Below are 23,743 nucleotides of genomic sequence, written 5' to 3'. Positions count from 1 at the left end.
CAAAAAGAGGTGAATTAAAATGGTCTTTGAAACAATATAGATTAGATGACACTGACAATCGTTAGTGGATATGAAAGTCTTTGTGAATGTGACAAGAGTTTGTATCCACTTTTCCATGCCAGAGTTCCCCCCTTCTTGTAAAAGTGAGCAATGCCTTCCCCACAGTGCTTGCTGCATGAACACAGGGGTTACCCTGGTAACTTTCATTTCCAAACTTGAAGCACCAGGTCAAAAGAAGGGGAAATTGTCTTCGAGTAGTTTTTAGCCTCTTATCTAGTATACCCAGAAACTACTGGGTCTGTGAGTGGATGATTATCCCTGTAGGGACTCCCTTGCTCCCAAAGAGAAAGATCTTTTGTTGATGGACTTGATTTCTCAGCCTACCCCATCTTTGTGTCGCTTTCACCACATTAATTATTTAGTGCCTGGAAAAGCTCTCTGAGATCACAAGATGAAAGGCCCATGGCAGTTCAAAGTCTTTCTTTTGATTATTATTCTAGTCAACATATTTGGGGGTAGGTGAATAAAATAGGCTTGAGATCACAGTGAAGTAAATTTCATAAAGAGGAAAGTGTGAGCAAGTCATAGAAATGATTCCAGAAATGAAAGTCATGTTGCCCTTCTTATAAAGTCCACAGGAACTTGCAAGGGTAGGAGGTTAGGAGCAGGTGCTAAGCATCTGGCTATCTGGAGATTGATTCTGTCTCAGTTGTCTTCCTGGATAAGTGAAAATCCAGGTGTCTTTCACAGTTAGAGAAAGGCATTGAGTCCACCCTGCCAAAGCAGGTGGGACTAGTGACCAAGCCCAGCTACAGCAGGGATTAAGAGCAGGAGAAGACATTGAAAGGCTCACAGGCTAGTCCATAGGGGCTTGTTCAGGTCACTGAAGTCATCTCTACATAGGTCAAAAGGTGATGACTTTTAGACTTCTGAAGGGAGGGCATCAAATGCCACAGTGTCTTCATTATCAAACTGTGCCCATGAATTATAAACCACTAGAGACTGCATTAAAATGGCATCTCAACTGATAAAATAGGTTCGTGTCCCTGCCTGGTTTACCCCTGCACCTGGCCCTGAGAAGCATGTCCTCCAAGAAACTGAACAATAACCACCATATATACTTTTTACCTAGTTTTGAAATATATCTATGAGAAAAAAATGAACAAAAACAACATAGGCAGAGAACCTGAAGCTTGATATTTATGAACAAAATCAATGTCCTCTTGTAATCCATTGTTATGAACAACCAAGGTAGACTGGACAATTTGTTTGATGAATAGCCTAATGGCACTGTGCAGTGAGCCATAGGTGGTTAAGGGGTCAGGGGGCCCAGCTGGAGTTTTGGCCTAACCTAAATCCCAACTCAACTGCTGTGATGGATCTCCAGCTCAGGGAACATGAAGACCTGGGGGAGGAGAGATTGGGTTGACCCTCTGATAAAGTGTAGGGGTGAGAGAAGCACCAGATGAGAAAAAGGCATCCTCTGCAGATTAGCTTGAGTGGAAGTTTGGAGACTTGGATGTTATGGGTGCCATGGAATTTGAAAGAATTCTTATTGGAAAATGCGTCTGAAAGAAATAGTGACCAAATGTGTCTAGAGCACGCTTGGAGAACCTCTGTTGTGTGCTTGCTGGCGTGCCTCTAGAGCCCTATGCATGGAGCCTACCACCCACAAGCAGAAGCTGTGCTGAGGACTTCTGTTGTGCTGATTCCGCCAGAATTTCCTAAAGCTGTGACTGGGAAGGGAAGCCTGCATTCATTACTAACACTGCATTCATTACTTACCACAGAAGGAACTCAGCACTGATACATAGATTCGTTTAGAAAGGGAGAGGTCAGAAACAAGCGTTGAAAGTATGACTTTCAACAGCATAAGGGAGTATTGTGGGCCAGTACTTTTAGATTCAGGAATTGAGCTGCAAAGAAAGAAGGCAGACATTCCTAGCGGGCTGAAGGTGGGGCTTTGAGATAGGTGACAAAGAGTGGGGGCGGTTTATTCCATTCACATTCTGCCTCTGACACTAACAGCTCCTCTCTGAATGAGCCAGCTGGAAGAAAATGTGAAAGCAAATTATGGAGAACCAAACATGTATGAATTGGAGAAGACCTTAGTAAACAGCTACATTAACCCCCTCATTTTTCAGACCCAAAGAAGGTGCAAGGAGCTTATGTGTTTAGGACAAAGGGTGCATCTGCTAACTTTCTCTTTCCTTTTTTTCTGAAATGACAGCTTTGTTTTCCAGACTAAATTAATTGCATGTTAAACTCCAACTTCACTGCTAGCTCTGGTCTTGTAAATTGACTGAGAATGCTTCTTTGCCTGAACAGGTGTGAGCTCAGCCCAATAGACAAACAATTTCCCTTGGTCTGCCAATTCCAAAAGAGGGCCTGCCCTGTCCTCCCCAACTGTCTGGTTGCTTACCACTGTTTGACATCTGGACAACTATTTATTTGACCACATTAAGCTTTGCTTTGTGTGACACAAAATCATTGTAAAATAATACATTATTAAGTGTGCTTTCAAATAATGGGAGGAGGAAAACTAGCAGGCTGTCATTGGCTTATTGTCGGGAAGAAAATAAATAAGTAAAAAATGTACAGGGCAAGGTAGCAGCAGTTCCAAAGTATGTCAAATATAGAAACATTTGTTACATTTTATTGGTGTAGATTTGTAGGAGACAGTTGCCAGTCAACCTGTTGAATTCATGTAAATAACCATTATATAGGCATAGCTCTTCATTATTTATCCTGACACAGCTCTGGTATGTTCACAGTACTGTGTACATTGGCTCAGGGATAAATAGACACACAGTGAGATGTGTGAAAATAAAGATCAGAAATAGACATTACCAGTTGGCTGTTATTTGGGTAGCCAAGATAGTGGACAGTTGGCACATTTAATAATTAACTCGTGAATAGAGAAGCATCTCTTTGGGAGCACTTTTTGTTCCTAGACATTCATTGACATGAGATTTCCCCCAGATAGAGGGAGAACACTCCCATTTTGGATCCTAAAATAGAGGACAGATACATAAAAATTGTGTGAATAGGATGACTGGTATTTAGACAGTACATTATGTATGCACATCATCTAATCTGGCCCTTGTGGAACCTGAGAGTTTGGAAAGTGTGCATCATTATGACTATTTTTAGAAAATTAAAGTTCCATAGAGTATGTGACTGATATAAAGTTAAACAGCTAACAGGGACCAGAGCTAGAAACTTGCGCCAAACTATACTTCATTCATTTGGCAACTATGGATGGCGTAGTTACTATGAGCCAGGCATAGATACATAGGTATAGTATAGTATAGTATAGTATAGTATAGTATAGTATAGTATAGTATAGTATAGTATAGTATAGTAGGTACGTGGTAAACAAATGTGTGTGTGTGTGTAACACAATCATGCAGGGAAAGGGGATGCCGTTGCCACTGGATGACTAGGGAAGTTTCTTACATCGTGCTGATATTCTGTCTTTGACAGAGACCTGGGTACAGAGAAGAAGGAACCACATGCCCCTGAGAGAGAGGGACTTCCTGAACCAATATCTGTACATACAAAGGCCCTGAGGCATGGGTGTGCTTGGTGAATCTGAGGAATGACAAGGGGGCCCATAGTACTGACTCTATGAGAGGTAGAAAAAATTGCACTGGGAGCCAGGACCCAGACCATGTGGGTTCTTTAAGGGCATGGCCATGGCAACACATTTGAAAGCCAAGGGTGAAAGTGCCAGTCTAACTGTTGGCACTGTGTGAAGAATGGATGGATGGGAGACCAGCTGAGAGTTCCTAGCAATGTAAGAGGCTCTGGGAGAAAAGATGAGAAAGGGAAAAAGTCAGGTTGAGCCTTCAAGATGTGTTGGTGGATTGGTAATGATGGGTGGGGGGAAAAGAACAAAGTCAAGAATTATCCTTAGTTGTGTCCAAACCAATTAGGTTTGTATTTGTTTTGCTTTCTGAAATGGAGAATAAGCTTTTGTTGAAAAGGCACTAAGCATTTGACTTTGCTCATATTAAATAGTTTGAGATGCTTATCATGCAATCAGATAGGGATTTAGAATACATCCTTTATAGTTGGATATATTCTTTTGTTTAGGCGAGAGATTGGCCTTAGAAATGTAATTGTATCAGGCTTAGTATACAAACAGTGTTTAAAGCTATGAAAATGGATAGAGAAAAGCCCAAATTCTTCAACTTTTAGCAATTGTAGAATAATAAAGCAAACATCTCACAAAACAAACATTTAAAAAGAAGCTGAGCGTCTTTACGTTTCAGAAAGGAAGAAATGTAGTAAGTAGTTCTCTAACGAAGGAAAATAAGACTTTTTGAATTCTTAAGAAAAGGATTACATGGCAGTTCTGCTAATTCAGAATTGAAAATCCGCACTGTGGGTAGGAGGAATTGAGTTCATAGGTGTGTGTGAGCATGGGTAATTCATCTGGGAGCAGTGAAAAATATCTCAAGTACTTGGGTCTTGTCTGCCACCCCACAAGAGATTTAGGTGGAGTTCCTTGCTCCTGGCTTTGTCCTGACCAGACCTGGCTGTTGTGGCCATTTGGCTAGTGAACCAACAGAAGAAAGATTAAAAAATAAAAACAAACAAAGAAAAAAACCCAAGTTCTTTTTTCATTGCTCAGCCGTATATTCAGTTAGATGCAGTAATGATTTTGCATCTTGGCATCTTGGGACCCTTCAGAATTCATAGTCATTGACCATAATCAGTTAGTTAAAATCACTGTGGCAGAATTCCAGTATACCGCCATGAAATTTCATAGTCAAGTGTCACTGGCAAGTGGAGAATTTTCTTCCAATATGGGATAAAAAACTGGGAAGATCTGGTGCAGGAGAATGACGAGGACCTGCCACAGGGCTGGAAGTCACCAAGGATTATGTGACAATAAAGACAAAAGGAGTCCAGGAAGCAGAGGAATTGATGGAGTGAAATGCTGCTGAGAGGGCAGAACTGAGACCTGCCCCCTGTATCCGCAGCTTGAGGCCATCAATGACCATGCCACTGAGACAGACTTGAATTAATTGAGGGAAAATGGAGATACAATGTGGAGACAGGAGCAGAGACACATCTTTGAAAAGACTCATCTGTAAGTGAGAGCAGAGTAAAAGGGCAATGGCTGAAGAGGTCAAAGATTGTTTTCACTTTTCTCCTGAAAATGGTACATGCTTGCTGCAGTTGAGATTGACTTGTTAGAGTGGGAGAGTTGTTGGTGTAGGAGAAAAGGGGAGACAGCTGTAATAGCAAATTCCTTGGGAAAGGACAAGATTAACACCTTGGTGGAAAGGCTGGCACTGCTTAAGCATATAGACAGCTTATCTTTTAAGAGGAGAGAAGGAAGTAGGTAGGTAGATTTATCTTTAGGAAGATGGATAGATTTGCTTCTCTTTTTTAGTCAGTAAGATACAAAACAAGGTTATTCTCTAAGAATGTGGAGGAATGAGTGAATCAGAGGTTTGAGTAGCAAGTCCAACATAGTTATGCTAGAAAGAGGGAGGGTGGTTGAGTGGGTAAGGGGTGTAGTAGTATTCGTGGATAGTCCTAAGGGTCTTTGGGGGTCTCTGATAATGGAATGAGGCATGTTGCCCTCCCTGTGTGTTCCTCCCAGTCTCCTCTCCCAGGATCACATGTAGTTGCTTCGGAACGATTGTGGTGGGGGAAATAGGCAAAGGAATTGGCATTGCATACATGGGAATAATTATAGAGATTGACTCTGAAATCTGAACTGGAGACCTTAGGGGATGATTCAGCCAGGACATGGTATTTTCCCTCTGCCCTTACACCATGGACTGTCTAGAAATGGCTCAGGAAATCACCATAAATAAATAGACAATCCTATTGATAGCCAACCAATAATCCCTCAGTCCCAATTCACTTCTTTCCCTTTTTCTGTTTACTCTCAGGCCATCTTTGATCTGTCCACTGAGATAGCTGGCAGCTCCTGCATCTATTTCCTCCCATCCTTTCTTTCACGCTTCGTATCACTGTTCCCAAGATTGACTCTACCAGGACCAGTAGGATGTAATTCACACCGTTGCCCCATGAATCTATTGCAGCAGGCCCATTTTTACCCTGGATCTTCAGAGTTTTAGAGCAGACACCAAAAGATAAGTCTGTCCTGTCACATGGATTGATTCTCATGGCATTAGTCATTTACCTCATTATAGAAAGATTTTATCAATTTTATGAATTTTCTGAGTCTTTGCCTTTTTGGACTGGGAAACTCAAAGTGATGTTGAGTCCTCTGTTAGTCCTCCTAGCCTCAGGTAGCTAGTCACTCTACATAGCCATCTCTGAGGACCCCACTGGGGCTTTGTGAAGCCAGAATTCAAGGAGTTCCTACAAGAACAGGGTAGGATTCTACTTCAACTCTGAAGATACCCAGTGACTTATTAGCGTGTTGGGGTGTAAAATGTTTTAAGCTGAGATCTTTAAGGATGACCCACAACAATGTCCACGTTCCCTCCCTGGGTCATGACTCAGCACTCAAAGACTATGCTTTTGAATATTTTTATATATTATCCCTGAAATATTACTTAGCCCCTATCTGGGTGAAAGGTCAACTGGCATCCTGTGCCCACTCATGGATTCAGCAGTGCAACCTAATGTCTAGCAGCTTGATCTCTTATACCCAGGATATCACCTGCCATCCAGTGCCCACTCATGGATTCACAAGCGCCTCCTGAAGCCTAACGCTGCCCACTGGTCCTTCACATCTTGGAAGAAGTTAATACCAACCTCAAACTGAATGGCTAACAAAGATAACATCACTTGGAAACAAGAAATTTAGCTTCAGTTTTGTCATGCTGTTACTTCAAAATTACTTAAAATTCAGCTAAACTGATGACTCAGATATAAAAATGACAGTTTTTATTCATAAGGGATCCTTACAAGGCAGAGTAGATTCTTTGTTGTCAGGGTCTTCCATAATGTTGCCCTGTCCTGGAACATGCACAGTGGTACCCTCCAACATTAGCCATTGCCTTGCAGGGCCATGTGAGACTCTGTCGAGAGCTGAGGACCACTCTGTACCAGTTTGTGGGGGATGGTAGAAAGAGCAGAGGTTTGGATTTGGGGTATACTGATTGTCTTCCCATCAAGGCATCTAACCTCTTGAAGCCTCAGTTTCTCGAACTGCAAAATGGAATCAAATAATAATACTTTTCCACAGCTGTTAAGAGAATAAGTGAAATCACACTTAGCACAGTGCCTGCACATAGGTGCCTTAAGAATATGTACTATTATTTTTAAAAATCTGGTAAGTATAGCCTTATCTTAAAAAAGTCCGCATCACCTTGCAGTCACTCCCTTGAGCTTCATTGTCCATTTATAAAACAGAACTAATGTGAGGGTGAAATGAGATGGCCTTTCTCTGCAGACTCACTAGTATAGCTGCTGGGCTCTTTCAGTGCATTTCAAATCTCTAAACCATTTTGCAGAAATATTGAAAAAAAAAATGGATCTAGCACTAATCAACTGAATTCTGATCTCTGCAGATAAGATGTGGGAGAAAAATCTCAAATGCTGCCTTTTCTGGGTACCCAGGAGCCAGCACTTTCTGCTGTAGTCAATGGAAGGCAGATACATGAAGTTTCTTGTTTTCTCTTTTTCAAGAAGGAAAACAAAGTGCTCATCTATTTCCAGTTGTATATGATCTTGTGTTCAACTTTAACCAAAATACAGCACCTGTAGAGGAAACAGTGGAAGGGGTCAAAGGGCTGTCCTGGGTGGCCAGGCCAGAGATTTCTCTAATGTATAAAGTAGGATCAATAGTAAAAGGAATTAGTAAAAGGAATAGCAAAAGGAATTAGAAGGACACTAGGGCCAGGAGGAGTGTGTGCCTGGCATGACAATGGAGGAATCCACTAAGCACATAGGGCTGGAATAGGGCGTCTGCTGCTTCTGCTTCCTTCCTTTCTTTCTTCTTCCTCCTCTTGCTTTTCAAAGTCTCTCCAAGATGTCTAACTCTTCCTGCTAGAATCTATCAGACTGCTCATGGCGGAACATGGTCTTTTTTTTGGGCCAAGCAACTGTGACTCAGCTCATGATTTTGTAACTTGCCCCTCTGAATTCTCAGTTATTGCATCCATAAAATGGGGATGGAAAGTGCTATCTCAGAGAGTCACTGTGCATATCATGTAATGTTCTGTGGAGAAAGGACCCAGTAGAGAACCTGATCTATGGAAGTTGCAGAAGAAATCCAGGTTCCTTTTTTTCCTTCACCTGTATTCAGTTTTGTTAAACATCTGTCTACTAAATAGAGCAAAATTCTCAAACTCCTCCCTGTTTAATAGGAAAATCTTTGTGTGCCATAAACTATTAGCAAACGGTGATTGAGTTGGGGATTTTCTGGGAAGAACTGCATAAGATAATGCAGCATGGGTTCATTTGATTTGTAGATATATTGTAATGATTTTTCAACACACAAAACCCACTTGAGGTACTGTTAAAGAAGGGAATAATGCAGCTTTGCTCCTTTTCCCTCAACCTTTCTTTCTCTCATGCAAATCAGAAGCATTAATCCTTTGTGGCTGTCTGACCTCTTAGATATGGGAAAACACATCACCTCGCCTTTTTACTCGTGAAAATAACACAATTGTCAGTATCCATAACTTGTGAGTGCAATTTCAACCCTCTCATTGATAAGGCAATAGCCCAAGCCAACAACATTAGATGAAGTTGCAAATCTAAACGTAGAGATGGAGACATTATTTGGACAAGATGAACCAAAGTTCTCCATAGAGTAGCACAAATTCTTATATATAGAATAGACTGTGCATAGAACTATTAGACCAAGCCATTTAGTCATCTGGCTTCTAGTTCATCTTCCGGAGATCCTCAGCCTGGCCTTGGCCACAGTGTTTAGACTTCTAAATCTGGCTGACCTTGAAAGAGAATGTGCATCAAGGCTGCTAGTTCAACTCTATCTGCTAATGGCACAGTCCTTTTTTTTTTTTTTTTCTGTATCTTTCCAATGGAAGTAATAAAAGCACCTTGTGAACTTTGTTTGTGACTGAAATTGAATGACAGCACATGGGCAAGTATTCTCTTCTTTGTCTGTCTGTCCAGGTCCCAGCTCCTTGGAATCACCAACACACATGCCTTCTCTTCCTCCTGACTACTTCTCATGGAATCTGACCTGGACAATGAAAGATTCCTTCCCTTTCTTGTCTCATCGAAGCCGATATGGTGAGTACATTTTTGACAGATATTTGTGATGTGTGTCACTATCTCATCATGAAGAAAGCTCTGTGCATTTCAGTTTGTGGTGAATATACTCCAGTTGTCTCTCAGCTTCATAAATGCAAAAAAAAAAATGTGGTGTTCCCTTTGTCTCTAAGTGATGCCTCATCCTGCCAGACCATTCTACCCATGCCAGTCCCGCTGGACTCTGTATCCTGGAAGAGGCCAAGAGCTTTGTTCCCACAGTGTCCCATCCCCCAGCCATTATGGTGTAAGGAATTCCCAGCATCACTTTATCAATCATTAAATGTGGTGCTTATTTGCATTTTGCGTAAGGTTGTAGCCTACAGCATTTCTAACAGTCATGATCTTTTGAGAGGGGGTATTATTAGAGTCACAGATCTTTCAGTGTCCCTTGGCTGCCTTACACCTGCATATAGTTTCCCACTCATGTTCTTCAGTGTTATCCCGGTGAATTTGGTTCTACAGTAGTCTCTGAGATAAGGAGATCCCATTCTGTTTTTTTATAGCTGTAGCAACTGAGTTTCGGTGCTGGTATTGTGGCTCAGTAGAGGAAATCTCCTCTTTCAGAAGCTCTGGCATCCCAAATGGGCACTGTTTTGTGTCTGGGTTGCACCACTTCCACTGCAGCTCTCTGGTATGGCCTGTGAAAATAGTGGAGGAGGGCCCAAAGCCTTGGGACATTTCACCCTGTTGGAGACTGTCCACGTGGGAAGAAGCTCCTGGCTCCTGGCTCCTGGCTTCAGGTTGGCTCAGCTCCTGCCATTGAGGCTATTTGGGAAGTGAGACAGTGGATAGAGGATCTTCTGTCTCTTTTTCTCTATAAGTCTACATAATTTAAAATAAATAAATCTTAAGGAAAAAAAAGAGAAAGAAACTATATTTTGTAGAGTGGGTTTTCTAGCTACATGGTCAAAAGTCTTCCCTTGGGTTTGGTTTTTCTCAACCCAGCAAGTCCAGTCCTGTAAATCTCAGAAGGCCATTTTCATATGGTGCAGGAGTCCTTACTGCCACTGTTCATCCTGACAGTTCCTAGCAACTGTGCCATGGTAGTGGGAAAAATAGGTATGAAGGAGAGTGGATGCATTTCCAGGCAAATGGTTTTCTTTCTCTGCAACTCCTGTACGAAGCACCCTGTAGGCATGTGGATTGGATGCCCACTTGATCTCATCCCCTGGAAGACACAAAGACCTGTATATGATGGGTAAATGCAGAAAGCCTCTAAAGATCTAAAGATAGAATGGTCTCATCCCACCTGATTGAATTAAGTGAGTTCTAGATCCCCTCCTGGGCATATTTATTTATTCCTGCTCTTCAGTCTCTGCCCTTGGAGCTGAACTATTCAGAACACACCTAATTGAGATGTTCCATTCAAGGTAGAAAAGCTTCTGATCCAAAGCCGGTTGTCCTTCATGTGTGATACAGTCTTAGTTCATGTTAATGGTACCTCTCATTTCAAACTTAAGAATATAAATGTACCAAAATCCTGAGGGCAGATAAAATTATACTTTGTGCTGTAATATTTCCCAGCACTCCTCAGCATCACCAGTGGGAAAGAAGAATGACAGTTCCTAGGAGATTTTAGATAAGCCATACGTCTGAATTTATGTAAGCCTGGTACTGAGTGCCATCTTATCATAAGGGCAAGTATCTGTAAATGACTGAACTCTGGTCCTTTGTGTTTTTAATGTTTTGTAATCAAATTTGTAATACACTGGTAGTCAGATAACAATTTTGAGTTTGCTCTTAAAGTCAGTATCTCCACAAGAGAACAACTTTTATAAACTGCAGTAAGTCCCCAAAAGTAGGTCTAACTGTTATGTGCCCAACAGAATAACTATTTGTTCCTTGTAGAGTGCCTTAAAGGAGGTTGCATATTGACAAGGGAAAACGGTTGGAGCTTGTTAAACTTCTACCTACCCAAGGCTTAGCCCTATAAACCCATGTGCCTTTTCTGAGCTGTGCTTTCCACATCTGTAAAATGAGAGTGGAGTGATATGTCCTGAAACAAAGGAATAGACTGGATATTTCTCAAGATCCTTTTCAGATTTTCCATGTAGCCTAGACTCCTCATGGTTTCCCTTGTTGGTAGTGGTGAGGACACACACATTGACTAGTTGTTGCCTGAATGCTAGAAGCCAGCACCAACAACAGCACCACTGCTACTGGTTTATGAGAACCAGCACTGACTCCCTGTTGATGGCCCCCGGCTGAGAGTCATGGTAATCCTGTTTACCTCCCTGCCACAGTTAATTCAATTGAGACCTATGAAGAACCTTCCTGCCCCTGCCCCGCCCCCTGCCTGTATGCCTGGCCCAGTGCCAAATGCAGAAGTAAATGAAAGTACAAGATGTGATTCTGCCTCTCAGAGCTTAGAGAAACACTGCTGTAGGCAGCTGGTCCATTTCCATGAAGAGTGTGCCCTGGGAACCAACCTCCATGTTAAGGACTCACACTGCAACCCAATGCAGAGCAAATGACGACAGAGGTAAGGCCACGACTTAGGAATGCTTGTGGGGACTCAGCCTTCATGTCCATGAACCAGAGAGACTGGCAGGCCCATGGGTGATAAATCTATACCTTTCATCTGCCAAGAAAGACATTTTAAGAAATGTTAACAACTTCATTAATTTTAAGACCTCAAACTTGGGCAGAGAAATTTCACTGGAAAAATCACTGCCTGAAGGGATAGTTTTCCCAGCAGGGAGGAGTCACCAAGTCTCAGCGGGGCCACTGTGGGGCTTCGTGCATGGCCAGCTGGCTTCACCTGCATTCTGGTTGGGGCAGGTGGCTGGAGGACAGTGAAAGCAGACGTCATGATGGACAGCGGGGGGTGAGCGGGACCAGTGCTCTCTCACACAGGCTGTCTGGTCTTGAATTGAATGTGGCTTTCTTTGTAGCAGTGTTTTATGAGAAGAGACGGAGTGGAGAGAAGCTAATAAGATTTACTCACCCCCAGCCTGTAATTATCTGCTTGAGGAAAAAGTTTGACCTACCTTTTTGAAGGGTCCCCATATTTCTTCTAATTTATGTTGGGGCCTCTAATGTTATATAAAATATAGTCCCTCTTGTGGCATTTAGTGTCCAGTTCCAGCTCTTTCTTGCCTGTCTTCAGTGATGAGAATAAGCGAATTCCATCAACAACCAGCAGTAGTACATGCCTCCCCCAAAGGCTTTGCAAGGGGGAAGAACATCTAAAGAAGTATTTGTGTTTGGTTTTCCTTTTGTCATCAGCTTTGACGTCTGAAGAATTACAGGCCTGACTGAAGGATTGGGCTGTAATGGCTGAAATGACATTCTGTCCATTGGGGAGCATGCCAGGCTGAGAGGTGGAGGTCCCTGGGGGTTCTGTAAGAGAGTGATAATCACCTTGAATTTTAGAACCAGAGATATTGTGGTATCGTCCCACTTGGCATGCATACCGTCTCACTCCTGGCATAGGGAGTACCAGACCAACATTTTCAACAGAATGACCAAAAGCCCTGGCCAATATGAGCAGGAGAAAGGGAATTTAATTTTTTTTTTTTACTTTCAAAAACTCCTTTCACATGCATTTTTTTTTTTCATTTAGGCTGCATTAAAAATTGTAGTAGGTGGAAATTATTTTATATTTCATTTTTGTAGAAATTTAAATTAAAAGCCAAAGGAATTTATTAATGTGCTCTCAAGTTGTAGAGCAGGTGAGCAGTTAGAAAAGAATGAACTAGGACTTTCTGACTCCAATTTGAGGAACTCCTCACTGGTGAATGCTTTCACTTCACTTTCACTTCTTAGAACACTTTCACTTCAAGGTGAGGACTTTAGCTGCTAGGCCACGTCGCCGGGCCTGAGCTTGTGTTTTGACTGAATGATCAGTCTAGTGTATAAGACCATGAGTTGAGGGCCCAGTGCGGTAGCTTAGTGGCTAAAGTCCTCACCTTGTATGTGCCAGGATCCCATATGGACACCAGTTCTAGACTTAGCAGCCCTGCTTCCCATCCAGTTCTTTGCTTGTGGCCTGGGAAAGCAGTCAAGGACAACCCAAAGCCTTGGGACACTGCACCTGCATGAGAGACCAGGAAGAGGCTCCTGGCCATGGCTTTGGATTGGCTCAATTCTGGCCATTGTGGCTACTTGGGGAGTGAATCATCAGACAGAAGATCTTCCTCTCTCTTTCCTCCTCCTCTCTGTATATCTGACTTTCCAATAAAAAATAAAATAAATCTTAAAAAAAACCCCACAAGTTGAAGTCTCTAAGCTGTGACTCTCCCACAGCAGGTGATCTACCTCTTAAACGTGGGTATAGATACCTTGCTACTCTAGGTAGTTTTGTCTTTGTTGCCATCCCTTCTTTCCTTCTTTCGAATATAGGCCCTATCTTTGTATCGTCCCAAAAGATAAATGTTAAAGCCCTAACCCCAACCTCTATTCCTGTGAATATAACCTTATTTGGAAATACAATCTTTGTAGAAGTAATCAAACAAAAAGTAGTGTGGTCCCTAACCCGACATGACTGATTGTTATTAAAAGGGAAAATATTGGCCAATGTTGTGCTGTCATGGCTAAAGCTGCCATTTTTAAGTTTGGCATCTCATATAGACACCAGTTGTGTCCTGTCTCCCTGTTAATGGTCTACAAAATGCAATGGAAGATGGCCCAAGTGCGTGGGTTCCTGCCACCCACATGGGAAACCTGGATGGAGTTCCTGGTCCCTGAATTGACCTGGTTTGACACTGTCTACTGTGACCACATTGGGAGTGTACTAGAGGGTGGAAGATCTCTTTCTGTTTTTCCCTCTCTCTATGTAACTCTTTCAAATAAATAATAATTTTTAAAAGAAAGCAAGCTGAGATACGGTGAACCGTGTGACCGTGGAGTCAGAACAAAGTGTCTACAAGCTGAAGAACAGCAAAGATTGCTGGCAACATTAGAATTCAAAACATAGCAAGGGTTGGATTCACATTCAGAAGTCTGGAGGAGCAGGGCCGTGCCAGCACGTTGAGTTTGATGCCTCTATGTCTGTGGAAAAATTCATTTCTCTTGCTCTAAGCCACCCAGTTTGTGGTATTTTGTTATGGCAGCACTAAGAAAGGGATACAGACCTTCAGATCCTACCACCCCCCACAACGTGCAGAACATTTTCTCCCAGAAAAGAAAATATTTCTTCCAGCGTCCCAACGTCCAAGCACAACAAGACCATTGTTGTACTTTGAATAAAAGTTCTGTTAAAACTTTGTCCATTTCCAGTCTATGAGGACCTGTCTAATTAAGGGGTTGGTGCTTGTGGAAAGAAAAATAAGGTTTCTTAATTACTTTCCCTGCCACAGTTGTGCCTAACTCCTCACCCATACTGTTAATGTATCAATTTTTTTGATTGAAAAGACTGGATAAATTAAATACATTGCACACACAAAAAAATTCATCCTAACACAGAATCAAAACTGGTAAACAAAAGGGCCTTCCAGCTCCCTCTGGGATTTGCTGCATAGCTCTGGCAGGAAGTCAGTTTGATCACATTTCTGAAATTACATATTTAATGGGGCTGGCCGTGATCAGCCATTCCAGCCCTCAGGAACCTGGCGTCAGTGAAAAGCAGCTTCCAACTCCCTCATGGAACATTGTCGGGACTGAAAACGTCCTGACTAATTCTGCCCCTGACCACCCCAGTCCTTTGTGTGTGTGAATATGTGTGTGAGTATGGGTGTATGTGTGTGTCTGTGTGTATGGGTGTGTTGTGCAACTGTGTGTGTGTTTCCCATCTCTGCCCCAGTGAGCTGGACAGTGAGGCTGTTTCCTCGCTCATGCATCTGTATATTTTTTCCTGATTTACAATATGATAAGCAAGAGACCTCTGAATGCATTCGTCAAAAAATGCCGGGTCCCAGAAGGGCAGCAGTGGCTGCCATCGTGCAAGGCTCAGCATCAGGAACCATCTGCCTCCTTGGAGTGCTACAGACCCACTTGGAGCGTAGGAGCTAAGTCGTCAGAACTTCAGCAAAGAGCAGCTGACTTAAGTGTTTTGAGGAGAGATGTGTTTGAAATTGCTCCTGTTGCTCATATACCTTTGAAGCAGAGAGATATAAGGTCACTCAGCAGATTGTCAAGGTGGTAAGGGAAAGGCAGATATGCAAAAGGTGGCATAAGAATAAGATCATGGTTAATCAACTGACATAGATTTAGAGGAGAAAAGCAAAAAGAAATCCACTTGAAGGAATTGTTTACAGACAAAAGTGGGAAAACACTGCAAAAGGCAAAGAAAGAGAAAATGAAGGGCTAAAGATGTTGAGAAACACAAACTGGAAGAGACAGACAACAGCAGAAGGGATCGCCTGTGGGTGGTGGGTCTCCTGTCCAGGGGTTCTCTCTTGCTAACTTGGTTTCCAGTCTTGCCACTGGGCAGAAGAACCCCTCATTTTTGGCTCCAGTCAGTTCAAGTCCTCCTTTTGGGTCATTCCTGTGACATCCCCACCTGGCTGAATCATGCTCCACCGTACTGTTTCTCCAACGAGAGTGTAGAATAGCAATAAGCATTCATTAAACACCAACTGTGTGCTTAGTGTACTGTAGACAAGTCAGGGAATAAAGACAAACTGGATGCATTCCCTTTCTTGCAAGAGCTGTCAGGTGTAAGGTATACATGCCTGCCCTGTGACACTGGGCAGTAAGAGAGGCACATCTCAAGTGCCCTGGAATACAAAGGAATACAGAGGAGGAAGGGCCACCTCTAGAGATCTCACCAAGGTAGATGAGGGATGAGGCTGGAGAAATAGTTACATTGAAAAAGAAAAGACAGCAGGAGAATTTGGGAGAAATTGTACATATAGGGCAAGTGTGACATTAGCTGTTATTCAGGAGGGGTCCAGCTTGAATTATTCAGCGAATGGAGATGCTGCTAACTAAAATACAGAAGAGGAGCAACATTTGGAAAAAAGAAAAAAATGTGACTAGAATATCTATCGAGAAGATAAAAGGTATAAATATCTACAATTTAAGAAATTATGTTTGTGAAACGTTCAAGACATCTAGTTGAGGACGGTCAGACCTTGGTGAGGAGAGGCACGGAGTTGAGTCGTTAGCATTGAGATTGAGGCTAAAACTAGAGGCTGGGAGATGAAGACTCAGAGGGAATTCAGGATGTTGCATTTAAGAGGTAAACAGAGAAAAGAGGAGCGAGAGAGAGACGGGGGGGGAGAGAGAGAGAGAGAGAGAGAGAGAGAGAGGGAAGGGAGAGAGACAGTGAGAGCTAGAAGGTAGTATAGCCACATAAACTGCAAAGGAATAAAGAATTTTTATGTGAAGGAATCAGTGATGTTGAAGCTGCCTAGAGTTCAAGTGGAACCAGAGTTTGAGAAAGCTTTTCCTCACCACAGTAAATACCCCTTACATTTTACCTTCTTCCTCTCTTCTCCCATTTTTATTTTCATTCCATTTTCCCCCACTTAGATCAGTTTTGTTATTCTTGATTCTGATTTCCTAAACCCTACTTGCTCAATCTGGTAAAGTTCAGCTAAGTGCCTTTCTGTACGACAGACCTTTTCCTTGGAATTCAGGCTACCCCATTATCTCTCCTTGGAATTTCTAGAGTGTCTATTTTCATCTACTTGAAAGGCTAGGTGACAGAGAAGACGCCTATCCATGTTCCATCTGTGTGCTCACGCCCCAAATGGTTGCAATGTTCAAGGCTGTGCCAGGATGAACTGGATTCTAAAACTCTGTGCAGAGTTCCCACATGAGTGGTAGGGGCCATCATACCTCCTCAGAATGTCAGCAGGAAGCTGGGTTGGAAACGGGGTAGCTGGGACTCAAACCAGTACTCTGATAGGTGATGGAAGGTGAATATCTAACCATGGCTTAACCGACTACACCAAAATACCCACCCCATCCTTGGAATCTGTGTTAGGAAAAAAAATTTAGATGGATTTTTAAAAAATATAAAACTGGAGTGGTATAAACCTTTCCTAAAATATGAGAAAAATGTGAACTCCTACAGAGAATGGTTATTTCCTGAGCATCTACATTCTCTAAGATGCCCGTTAAGCAATGCCCACCCTCACAAAGCGTGGGTCTTCCTCGATGTTTCTTTTCAGCCAAATCATTTTCCTCATTTTAACTGTATTTCCTTTACAATCTAGGTATAATTCAAATCACCTGATAAAGCAATCGTGTATGAATTTAATTTACCCAACCAAGAAATAGAGAAAATACTGAAGGTCACTTTTATCTTTCTATGTGTGCATCCATCAGCCATGCATGGGGCCACCAGTACAGCAGTCACACATTCACTTAAAGAGTGTCTGTCACTTGACAAGCTCTTTATCCTGACCCCTCAGAGAGACTCTAGCTAGCCTCTTTCACTTTTATGAGAGAATAGCTCCAAGATAGCCATCTAGGATGCACTGTAAATACAGGCATGCTTGTGTACGTGTATGATGCCCCTCGACACTGTAGTCAGTTCTCTGAGACATGAGTTTTCTCATCTGTAAGATGGGACTATTGGACCTGCTACCTATGAGCCCTGGCAACACACAATGTCTATGAATTCCCCAACAGACCAACTTACTCTACTATGTGTCTAAAGTGCCTGGTTAAAATCCTATTAATAAGAGACCTCTTTGGATCTAGTTGTGTGTTTGAGGTTTCTATTGACAAAACCCTTCATCTCTCTCTGGGGCTGATGACCTCTTGGTACCATCAGGAACGGTTGCTCTATTTTAGCAGACTCCATAGAATGTCTTTTTCTGGATACTGTACAGCAAGCACTCATGCTCAGTGCAGGTGTTCAGGTTATAACTCCTCAAGCAGAATGGCCTGGGACATTATGGAGCTCACTTTATCGCTGTATTCTCGAATGGGGCAAGTTTAGCAATGTCACTTTACAAAATTTCACATCTCTGATGTTCCTTCTGTCTTAGTTATTTGTGGTCTTGGCTCATCATCCTTCCTGTGTGGCAAACACTTAGGGACCAGGGGATTTACATGTTGTTCCGTTCTGCATGTCTTACCCCAAGGTTTTGCACTAAGTCACATTCTCAACAAATGTATCCAGTCCTGGGGAGGAGCAAGAAGAAAACTCAGGTTCCTCAGTCTCCAGCCTAGAGCTTTCTGGTGACTGAAATTCTACTTCAGGAAAGAGTAGGGACGTTCCTACCAGCCCCCTCATAGCTGAAACCATATTGATTGGGTTTAGGAAAGAAGTGTATCTAACAGGAGGATGATTCCTGGCCTGGACTTACTTTGGTTTCAAATTCAAAGCTATGATTTTAAGTGCTTTAGGCAGGCTTATTTTTGTCTCTTCTCAACCTAGAAAAGCATATTCAGCAGACATGAGTGAACTGAGGAATTTTTGTTTTGACAGCTTTGGGACATCTGAACTACTATATACAGAGCACTTCTAACCAGCGTAAAAAGACATGTGTCCAAAACATATGCAGGAACATGACTGATCAAGAGTGAGAAAATTGGGAGGAAATCCTGTGAAAATGAAATGTTTTGTCAAGAACAACCTCCCATGTTTGAAACTGTCAGTAGAGACTATGGATTCACAGAACTTTAATCAGTCCATTGGAGTATATGACAAAAATAATTGGGCCTGGGACGAATGCTTAGGAATTATGGACTACTAGGACACACGGGTGCCAGGTCAGAGAGCCCCAGCTCACAGGTGAGTACGCTGAGACCTCAGAGGTCAGTGTTCTCCCCGGGACTAATAGTGACGCAGATCAAACCCTCTGCTTGGCAGACCCCAAGACCTAGAGGCGCAGGTGATGGGTCATAGTGCTGTCAATATCTGAGCTCACCAAATATTTGTTCACATTAGTCACATTAGATTGCTTTACTTATCTCATCATTTAAACACTCTGGGCTTCCACCATCCCAGAAAATTTGTGCTTTCCCAAAGACTGTGTACATCTGCCTGGTGTGAATGAGCCCAAGGCCAGATTGTCTAGTTCCCTCTTATTTGTCGAGAGAATTTTCTTTTTCTTTTCTTTTTTTTTAAGATTTATTTTATTTTTATTACAAAGTCAGATATACAGAGAGGAGGAGAGACAGAGAGGAAGTGGAGCTGCCGGGATTAGAACCAGCGACCATATGGGATCCCGGCTCATTCAAGGCGAGGACCTTAGCCACTAGGCCACGCCACCAGGCCCCACAAGAGAATTTTCAAACCAAGATGTTGGCAGTCACCACTGGGCCGGCTGGAATGGCTGGCTTTAGTTAAGCTCTGCTTTGCTAGTTGAAATCATCCTTGCAACATTTGAACAGTCGTACTTCTAGCCTGTGACTGACGGCAGGGCCCAGAGCATGGGAAACATACTTAACTTGGGAATATGGAGCTATAATTAAGTTTTAATTTTGATTCTTGTGACTTTCATTACCTTTAGTCAGTACCCACTTTCTTTGTTTCTGTCATATTTAAAATAGGAATATTCTTAAATGCTAATTGATGTGATTCTTGTGAGGTTATGAGACAATGTGTGCATTTGCTCCTGCACTTCAGTCATGCTTTTCAAAGAAATGAGATCACTTCCCATGAAGCGCCCATGGCATGGGTTTTTATTGAATCACCCTATTAGAAGGTTTTTCCTTAAAACTCTTTTAATCCCTATTTTACTCTTTGGAATTACAAAGTATTTTTCTTTAAATTCATTATTATTATTATTATTAAATGCCTTTAACCATGATACTCTCCCAGGCTTTACAGCTTCAAAACTCATATAATTATACTAGATTGATATTGGTTCCCCATCTGCCTGGAATAATCTTATTCCCCCTTCTGTTCTCAGCAAACAGCCCTGCTAAATCTTTGCCCTATCTTTAAGACAGAGTCTGCATATTGCCTCTTCTGGGAGTCCCTGGTCTTTTCAGACAGAAAAAATGTTCCTTGCTCTCTACCCCATGGCCTCATGGTATCTGCCTATTCTTGGTGCTCCAGATCCAAGGCCGTGCCATCTTGGCCAATCTCTTCATTCTCCTGTGTCTCAGTTTGCCCAATGAAGAAACTACCAACTTCAGAATGTTTGCAATTGTAGTTACTTTTAATTTGTTGTTCTATAATTAAGAGCAGAATCTTTTTACTACCTGTACTATTGTAATAACCACAGATAATAAAAAATGAAAATTAAATGTTTGTGGCTGACTCCTACCCTTGTGTGCACACACACCACTTCTGAGGTTGTGTTTATGTAATTGGTTGATTGATTGATTGGGGGAGACTCAGCCCTTCTTGGCTCAGCTTGATTATAAGTGAGCTGAACAGATCTCTTGAACTGGGTGATTGGTTCACAGATGTGTTCCAGGGCACAGGCTGGTGGGACAGAAGAAAATGATTTCAAGTTCAGGAACTCCATGACAAATAAATAGTGGTTGTAGGTAGGGACAGACAAGGGCCCCATTTGATAGGTAGTGACCAGATGTTGGTAGCAGCTGGTGGAATAATATCAAAGGTGGGCTCAAGTGTTCCTTTCTGAGATATTCCTGGAAGGGGCCATAACAGTCACTAAATCATCAGCTAGGGCTGAAAGTCAGGTCTTGGGGGTTGCTGCTGATCAGCTGCCTGGGACCGCATTAAAGAGCTTGATTTTGGCCTCATGCCAACATGAGGCAATTAGTCGCTGCATGACAAAAGTGGGAAAGAACCAAGAATCATTTCATTCTACCACTTCGTTTTTGAGATGAGGAAACAGGTCTAGGAAGGTTACATGACTTGCTTGGATTACATCACAGGGCCCAGTCTAGTTAGCCATCCAAAAGGAAGTTTGGTCAGTGTCCTTGGAAGGGAAATCTCAGGAAGGAATATACATTTCCTGGTCATGCCTTGGTTTCTATTCCTCTGGATTCAACCTGCATTGTAACAGGCAAAGTTTTCTACTGTCAGTGCTAGAATCACGTCTCCTTTGCCATTGTTCTTCCCTGGGACAAATGAAGATTGAAGATGACCATCATTCAGTAAGACCAGGCAATGTGTAAGTCACTGCACAGGGTGCTCAGTGTACACTATTGCATTTATAATTGCTTACCATTCCATGAGGTGGTCCCTGCTTTAATCTCTATTTTACAGATGAAGAATTAAGTCATGAGAATGTTAAACAATTTGTCCCGAGATATGCAGCTGGCCGATAACAGAGCTAAGCTTTTGGCTTGCACAGCCTGACCCAGTAAATGATATATGCTACTACATGGCCTCCTCTGTTGCCATGAAGTGTTGATGTAAAGCCAAAAAGAGAAGGACATCTATTCTAACTATAATTTTCTTGGCCTCCAAGATCAAGTAGGGCCCTTCCCTAGGTTCCAGGTAGTACAGTTGAGGTCCAGGGAGACAGAGTGATGTATCTGCATCTCAGGGCCAACTCTACAAGGACATCTATATGTACAGGAACTCCAAGTTAAGAAAGCATGTCCATATTCATTACTTGTTGATGGTCACAGCACATACAGGTTTTTTTTTTTTTTTTTACTTCATCATCATCATCATTAGTGTTGTAATTTCTGCCTGATTTATACACAAGGAAACCAAGACTCAGGTGACTAAATGAATTGCCCAAAAGCACAAGGCTAATTGGCCCAGCATTGGGAGGCTTTCCAAGAATTCTCTAGTGGATATTTCCCCTTCACTCCTGGTCCAGTGTGGCTTCTGGCCTGCGAACAGATTTGTTCACCATCAGAGAGCTTCCAACAACCATCAAAATACAGCTTGTTGGCAGAAGAGAACATCTCGGATCAGAGAACCCAGAAAGCTTTATTAGAGATTAGCAGAGCCATCCAATTATGGGGAGATATTTGAAAAACAGCCATGAATGTTTTTGCCAACTTATTCCAGGAAACACATAGTCTGGATTGTTTTTGAGAACTATCCTATTTGTTTAAGGCATTGTTGCTCATTTGCTAGCTGTAAGTTTAGTTGACAATTCTAACAATAATAAAAATCACACAATTAGAAGCTAGATCTGAGGACCAGCTCTGCAGCTCCTCCCCCAATCCACATCCTTCAGTAAACCCCATCATGTCTCTGGCATCAGTCTCTACAGCCAAAGTAGCCCTCAAAGGTTCTTAGTGATTCCTAAGGACTGCATTTCTGAAGTACTCAAAAATCCCTTGAGAAAAGGAGACCCCCAACTCAGATTGAAATATTGGTAGCCATTGAGGGCATTTTCTTCAGCTGGGTATGGTTCAGTTCGTAAGACCTCACAGTGCTTAGAGAATGCTGGCTTCTAGGGTTCTATTTAATGAAACATAACTTCTGAAACAGACAATTGTAAAAGACAGCTGTAAGAGAATTGCCACATATGCACAATGCTTCATGTGGTTCTTTTCTGAATATGTAAGTCAGACTTGGCAGGAATACATTGGTGCATGCGACTGCCATGGCTCAGTTGGATGTGCCACTATGCCTGAAAAAATTAAACCTGGTGGCTCAGTGACTGTGACATTCAGTCCAACTCAGGCCAGGTGCTCTCAGGAGAGGTGGAAAGGATTTTGAAAGCCCTCCACACTGTGATCAATGATAGGACTCTGAGTGGGTCTTTTCCTTAGCCTGGGTCTTAAGTTTCTCATCTGTCCATTGGGAGAAATGGTTGACCGCACACGTCAGTTCAAGTTCTAGCAGTCTCTGACTGACATGCTAAGGAAATGGTCCTCTTTCCTCTCCTCTTTCATACTAAGTACCATTTCTCACAAGAGCAGGAGACTGCTCAGAAAGGTACAGCTTACCAATTCTGAAGCAATGTCCATTGGGAATTTCTCCATCGCAAGCACATGTATTGTCACCTCAAGTCCCTTCAGAAGTTCTAGGAAGTTAATCTTTACCCCTGTGCAAGATCAAGTGCCTCATGTTTCAAAGCCGACCTATGCCACAACTGGAGCCACATCGCTCGTGTTGCATCACTGTGCAACAGTCACGGTGGTATAAGGTCACTTAATGAGTAAGACACATGGGTGTGGATGTATAGGAAAAGAGTATGGGTCAGTTAAGACCACAAAGACTACCATTCAACAAGTAAGGACAGGCAGGCCCAATGTCAGATTTTCTGAATTCTGACAATTGAATATTCAATCATGATAACCAAAGACTTGAAAGGCATTTTTTTTTTTTTGGCAGTAAATAACCCCTAGACAATATCATACTGCCAGATTTTAAAGTGGTGACAAGCCTGATAATTCTGATTTCTGAGGCAGATCCTGTGACAGAATTTGGTTGAATGAACGCCCTTATGACTCCCTTATGGAGAAGGATACATCATGATGGTCATAGCATCCTTGCCTAGCCCACCCTCAGTTCTCTCCCTGGACCTTTACCCTGCCCAGGAAGCACAACAGAAATCTAGAAACATGTGAGAAAATCCTGATGCCGACAGGAGGCAAACCATTTCTAGAAGGTTCAATTATCCTTCTTTCTTGATGAACATGACAAGAAAGAGGGAGCAGTGATTTTTCATTATGTGATCCACTGGTTCTGAGTCTTTTTTTCTGATTACTGTTTGTCAAGGGCTCTCCTGAGCCCAGATGAGTGCAGACAGTTAAGATTGAGATCTCTGAAACTGTCTGAAGGTCA

At 42.4% G+C, this 23,743-nt stretch overlaps 1 protein-coding gene across 1 annotated transcript in view; it reads left to right on the top strand.

Moving 5' to 3' along the window:
- Positions 1-23,743, top strand: part of ALK (ALK receptor tyrosine kinase) — a 667,016-nt gene that overhangs the window by 198,862 nt on the left and 444,411 nt on the right. Inside the window, exon 2 of the mRNA XM_040993973.1 lies at positions 9,082-9,201. Coding sequence (XP_040849907.1) covers positions 9,082-9,201 — 120 coding nt within the window. The remainder of the gene's footprint in view (positions 1-9,081; positions 9,202-23,743) is intronic.

This window comes from Ochotona curzoniae, unplaced genomic scaffold, assembly GCF_017591425.1.
Source record: "Ochotona curzoniae isolate NIBS_2020 unplaced genomic scaffold, NIBS_Ocur_1.0 contig_883, whole genome shotgun sequence".
Classification (NCBI taxonomy): domain Eukaryota; kingdom Metazoa; phylum Chordata; class Mammalia; order Lagomorpha; family Ochotonidae; genus Ochotona; species Ochotona curzoniae.
The sequence above is the reverse complement of the archived record's forward strand: the minus strand, read 5'-3'. Positions and strand labels throughout refer to the sequence as shown.